This window comes from Tasmannia lanceolata, unplaced genomic scaffold (genome assembly GCF_043159265.1).
Source record: "Tasmannia lanceolata isolate RefF3 unplaced genomic scaffold, GAP_Taslan_0.1 ptg000002l, whole genome shotgun sequence".
In the NCBI taxonomy this organism is placed as follows: domain Eukaryota; kingdom Viridiplantae; phylum Streptophyta; class Magnoliopsida; order Canellales; family Winteraceae; genus Tasmannia; species Tasmannia lanceolata.
The window spans coordinates 48920396-48926227 of record NW_027518679.1 but is presented as its reverse complement, the minus strand read 5'-3'; the positions used below and the strand labels follow the sequence as shown (position 1 = coordinate 48926227).

Below are 5832 nucleotides of genomic sequence, written 5' to 3'. Positions count from 1 at the left end.
GTGTGAGATGGCGACTGGTGACGTGGCAGAACAACGTGCATTATTGTTTGAGGACACGTGGACGCCGTACTGTGAGGGACGGCTGGGGCCAACGAACTGTGTATCTTTTATAAAAGCGTAGCTGCTTTTAATAGTGAGATGATTAATTCGCACCCCCTGGAGGATAATCCGCATCCCTTGAAAGGAGGTTATGTTGCAGACTTTAACGCTGTCTAACGTTTAATGTGAATTATCCTACAGAGGGCGCGAATTTATGATTGCCCTTCTAATATCTCGGCAAAATGTCTGAAAAAGGTTGAAGTATCTAACGTGCGCCAGGGAGCGCAGATCCATTCCGCAGAAGCTCTCGTTTCAAGGAAAAATCAGAATTGGCTTTGCGGGACCCACCCACATTATCAAATCAAGTGCGTCCGGATAGTATTGGCCGTACGAATTTTGGCACAATTAATGGGAAGCGATATATTTGCGCCCTTTTCTGCCTTGTGCATTAGTGACTACCCTTTTACACTACAGGCCTACAGAGGGGCTGGCCGAAGGAAGAAAATGGGGCAAATATATTATTTGCCTAATAAATCGGGATCATTGGTCTTGTGGGGCCCATGGAAGATTAATCAACTCCAATAATCTCAGAAATTGCACGTCTGTATTTATTTCATTTCATTCAGGGGCCGTTGAAACAGAAATTGCTGATTGTTCACACTTAAATGGCTAGGATTGCCCGATCGGTGAGATTTTTCAGTAATTGCTCAGATCTGTGATGGGTCCCACTTGACAAATGATTCAATTGACCTAGCAAAATGACCCATGAATTAAATTGCGCATTTTAGAGGCACTACTCAACGACAAGTCGACAACAGTCGTAGACGGCTGCAAATTTTCTAAATGCAAGTTCTCTCAAATTTAGAGGGACTGGCGACTACATCCTATGCCCTATGTTTGTTTCCTAATAAGACAAGGAAACCTAGAGAGTGTCTCACTTGCATCGAGAGTCATACTACAAGTCAGATTGGTATGGGCTCACTCCACTTATGTAGATATAAGACACCAAAACCCATCTCTTATATGGGTTTTTGGTATGATGTTCACAGATTGGTATGATCTTAGCATTTGCCTGCGGGAAAGTAAAGCCTTTGAAAATGTTATGGATGATTACATTTCTGAAATTTCTGACAATTGGAACGCCCATGCTAATTACGCTCATACTGAAAAGGGAAGAATTTGGGTTCTCTGGAACCCCCATCTGGTCCATGTCGCCATTATTATTGAAAATGATCAATTCATCCATGGAGAAGCAACTGCCCTCCACTCCAACAATCAGTTCGAATTCACTGTTGTGTATGCTTCAAACAACGCAGTAGAGAGGAGAATCTTATGGGACAATATGAATAACTTGGCTACGGGAATTCACAGGCCGTGGATTGCGCTTGGTGACTTTAATGTCATCAGATTCTCTGATGAAAGGTGGGGAGGAAGGGACCCCATTCAAGCTGACATCCAAGACTTCAACTGCTGCATAGACACCCTGTCCTTAACTGACGTTAGATCGATTTGGCACTTTTTAACCTGGAACAACAACTCTAGAATGGGAAATCTTAAGCTTCGTAGGTTGGACAGAGCTCTGGTTAATGAAGACCGGTTGGCCTCCTTCCCCCATTCTTTTGCGCGCAATTCAAAAATTCTGGTTTGTCCGATCACTCCCCTATTATCATCCAATGTTAGCAAAATAGTTCGAGGGGTGGATATCCGTTTAGATTCCATAATATGTGGCTTATGGACACATCTCTTTATGAAATCGTGGAGAGGGCATGGAACATTCAGTTCGATGGAAATCCCATGTTTAGAGCTACCAAGAAACTGAAAGAAGTAAAAAAGTCCATCAAAGAGTGGAATGACAAAACCTTTGGTAGAATTGACACTAAAATTCCTATGTTAAAGCAAAATCTGGAGGGAATTCAGAGCAGGCTTCAAGCTCACCCCTTCAGTTATGTTCTCAGAAAAGAGGAATCCCCGGCTAAGGAAGACCTCTGCAGAATTTCTAGACAAGAAGAAGCTCTTTTCCACCAAAAATCCAAGATTAATTGGCTAAACTTGGGGGATTCTAATACTGCTTTTTTCCATTCGGCGATGAATATGAGAAGGAACCAGAACAGCATCCAAGCAATTGCGAGGACCGATGGGGAGATCACGACCAACCCGGATGAAATTGAAGACATTTTGGTTAGCTATTTCCACTCCACCCTGAATCATAATCAGTCTTTTGAAGGAGATACTCAGGATCCTTCTAAAACTCTTTCAATTGAAGAAGCAAATTCCCTCATTTTGCCTTTTTCTAATGAAGAAATCAGGGAGGTTGTTTTCAAGGCTGATGGAAATAAAGCCCCAGGTCCCGATTGTTTTAATGGCTCATTTTTTAAAAGTTTTTGGTACTAATTGGTGACGATATCACTCTAGCTATTCAGCACTTTTTTCATTCTGGTAAAATCTTACCTGCTCTTAACACCACATTCATTTTTCCCAAATGTGCTAATGCAACCAGTCCTAATCATTTGAGACCTATCTCCATCTGTAATTTTCTTTACAAAATTATAACCAAGTTGATGGCTAACCGGTTAAAGAATGTTATGGACAAAATTATTAGTCCAAATCAATCAGCCTTTATTCAAGGAAGAGTGATCCAAGACAATATTCTTCTTACCCATGATCTCTGCCATGGTTTTCACAGAAACCAAAGGAAAAAAGCAATATGTGTTAAATTAGATTTAAGGAAGGCTTTCGACAATGTCAATCATAACTCTCTAATATCCTTCATGAGGAAAATTGGCTTTCATGAGACTTGGTGCAGGTGGGTTTCGCAATGCATCTCCACAGCATCATTTTCTATCCTCATCAACGGGATTCCCAAAGGTTTCTTCAACTCCACTAATGGGCTCAGACAAGGAGATCCCCTCTCCCCTCTTCTATTTTGTATAACCATGGAAATGTTGACTACCTTCCTTAATCAAGCTCTCCTTCACAAGCACATTTCGAGCCCCTTCTCCAAAGGAGACCTCACCATCACGCATCTCCTATTTGCCTACGACGTAATGATCTTCATTGATCCATCAACGGAATCTGCTTTAGGAGTAAAAAATTGTTTAGCTCAATTCCGGAATTGGTCTGGGCTGGATATCAACACCTTAAAGAGCAAAATTTTCTTTACGGGCTGCTCGGATCATGTTAAAGAGCACGTCTATGCGATTCTGAACATTTCTGAGGGAGTCCTCCCCATCAAATATTTGGGCCTCCCGCTTGTCACTACTAGGCTCTCTGCTAATGATTGTCAGCCGCTTTTGAGCAAGATAAGGAACATGATTGTGCTCTGGAGTAATAGGAACCTTGCAAGGGCAGGGCGTCTTGAACTTATTAAATCTGTCCTGGGTTCCTTTTAATGCTACTGGTCTGCTTCATTCAACCTGCCTGAAGGGGTGCTTCAATCAATCAAAAGAATTATGCATGACTTTCTTTGGGTTGGTTCGAGTCTCCTGAGGAAGTATCATCCAATTGCGTGAGACACTATCTGTAGGCCCCAAACGGAAGGAGGAGTTGGCCTGAGGAATCTTTCGGATATCAACAAAGCGGCTCAGGCCAAACTGTTCTGGCACTTAATTGATGGGAGAAAATCGCTCTGGGTTAATTGGTTCAAGCTGAAATACCTCAGGAAGTAGAATATTTGGACCAGGCCTATGCCTTCTGATCCTCCTTGGGGAGTGAGAAGTATCTTTAAGATCTGAGACTTTGCTAGAGACCATGTTTGCTATTTGGTGGGCCAAGGAAAAACATTGACTTCTGGAAGCACCCATGGCATCCAGATGGTCCAGTTATCAAGCAGACTTCTGAAGGAACCCAGTATAACCTGTTGAAAGATGTCATAATTGCAGATATGAAACAGTCAGGATTTTGGGATTTCATGCTGCACTCTGAACATCGGAAAGACCTTCAGAAAATCATGAGATCTGGTATCTTCTCATCTCATTCTAAAGACAGGGTGATTTGGAAGCCCACTTCGAGTGGCATTTTCACAACTGCCAGTGCGTGGAATCAAATTAGATCCTCGCATGGTAAAACTGATTGGCACTCGACTGTTTGGTTTCGCGGGAATGTTCATCGGCAAAGCTTCATTTCTTGGCAGGCTATGAGTAATGGCCTTAGCACTAGGGATAGATTGTGCTTCCTGGGCCCGAACCGTGAGGCCAGGTGTGTTCTTAGTCATAGAGAGCCGGAATCTGTAAACCACATCTTCTTCTCTTGCTCTTACTCTGTGTGGCTATGGAGATCTGTTCTTTGGAGGTTTTGCTTCAGAAGAAAAACCTTTAATACCATCCAGCAGGAGGAGGAATGGATCCGTAAGACGTTCAGTGGAGAAGGTCAGAAAGCTACAACAATCTGAATTGGATTCTATGCTGCCATATATTTCATATGGTTGGAAAGAAATCGTCGAATTCATGATAATGTTTCCACCCACAAGCAGAGTATCCTTTGGTCAATCATCTCGGCTATGAATACCCGGCTATGCTATCTTGGTCTCTAGGATACTCTCTCTTTCAGGAACCTGAAATTCGCTGCCAATTTGAACATTCCATTCTCCCAATCTGTCGTCTCTCCCAAATTATGTTCCTGGATCAGCCTTGAGAATCAAACAATCAAAATCAATTCGGATGCCTCCCTTATGTGTGACAGTGCATGTATTGGTGGTCTTCTCCGGGGCCCGAAGGGTGAGGTTGTTGCCCTTTATTCGATCAAAATGGAGAAGGAAGCAATCAATTCCCTTGAAATCAAAGCTATTAACCATGGCCTCAATCTTGCTGTCTTGAAAAAATTTGAACAGATTTGGGTTGAACCCGACTCCCTCATGGCAGTCAACATCATCAACAACACCTGGTTATGTCCTTGGAGACTGATTCCCATTCTTGATAATATTCATAGCTCCGTCTCCAAGTTCAGAAAATGGAAGGTGTCTCACGTTTGGAGGGAAGCTAATGATGCGGCAGATTTTCTATCTAAAGTTGATTGTGTGTGCAAGGGGGAGGATATTCATCTTGATCTTATCCCTTCTCCGCTTGCCCATATCATTTTTAATGATGCATCAGGTTGTGTTGTCTCCCGATTATAATTCCTATGCTTTAGGCCTTTTGTATTGGGAGCATGTTCCCTTTTGGCTGCTTTTTAAGCCCCCCAGTTGCACTCCTTTTTTCCATTAATGATATCTGGTCGGGGTCTTGCCTAACCCCATCTTACCTACGCAAAAAAAAAATTGACACTACTTTTCTTTCCTGAGCTTTCTCAAGAAGGCAAGTGAACAGAGCCTAAGTGAGAGACCGGTCCTCAACTCTGAAAATTCCAATATATATTGGGAGATGATATTTTCACCCCCTCTGCTGTACGCATTCGCCCCACTCTTACGTCAAATCTCGTTACAGTGGAGCGAATGCTTACTGCAGGGGAGTGAAAATATCATCGCTATTTGAGTTTCTAATAAAAATAAGCCACGCGTCAAAAGATCCCATTTGAGATTAAGTGCGTGTTTGGCGTACCGTTTAAAACACTGTTTGGCGTTTGAAACACCGTTTTGGGGCCAAACGGCCGTTTGGGAGTGTTTGGGAGTGTTTGGGTCCGCAGCCACCGTTTGAAACCCCGTTTGAAACACCGTTCTGAACCCTCAAAACGGCGTTTTGCAAACGGAGGGGGGGAGGTCCGTTTGCAAAATGCCGTTTTGAACGGAGTTTTTGGGCTACGGGTTTTTACATGTTTGCCCTCACAAAAACCCATTTTTACGTATATGCGTGCAATTTTATT

At 42.8% G+C, this 5832-nt stretch overlaps 1 protein-coding gene across 1 annotated transcript; it reads left to right on the top strand.

Moving 5' to 3' along the window:
* Positions 1-7: 7 nt before the first annotated feature.
* Positions 8-3428, top strand: LOC143892704 (uncharacterized). Its single transcript, XM_077397537.1, has 4 exons — positions 8-71; positions 1089-1635; positions 1752-2423; positions 2843-3428. The coding sequence occupies exons 1-4, from the start codon at positions 8-10 to the stop codon at positions 3426-3428; spliced, it is 1869 nt and encodes a 622-aa protein (XP_077253652.1).
* Positions 3429-5832: the final 2404 nt, after the last annotated feature.

Excerpts from the sequence above, each read along its gene's own strand:
- LOC143892704 (XM_077397537.1), top strand. The coding sequence starts at position 8 with ATGGCGACTGGTGACGTGGCAGAACAACGTGCATTATTGTTTGAGGAC. Across the intron at positions 1,636-1,751 it reads GCTCTGGTTAATGAAGACCG|ATTCCATAATATGTGGCTTA; the intron begins GTTGGCCTCCTT and ends ATATCCGTTTAG. Across the intron at positions 2,424-2,842 it reads TCATTTTTTAAAAGTTTTTG|GTGGGTTTCGCAATGCATCT; the intron begins GTACTAATTGGT and ends GACTTGGTGCAG.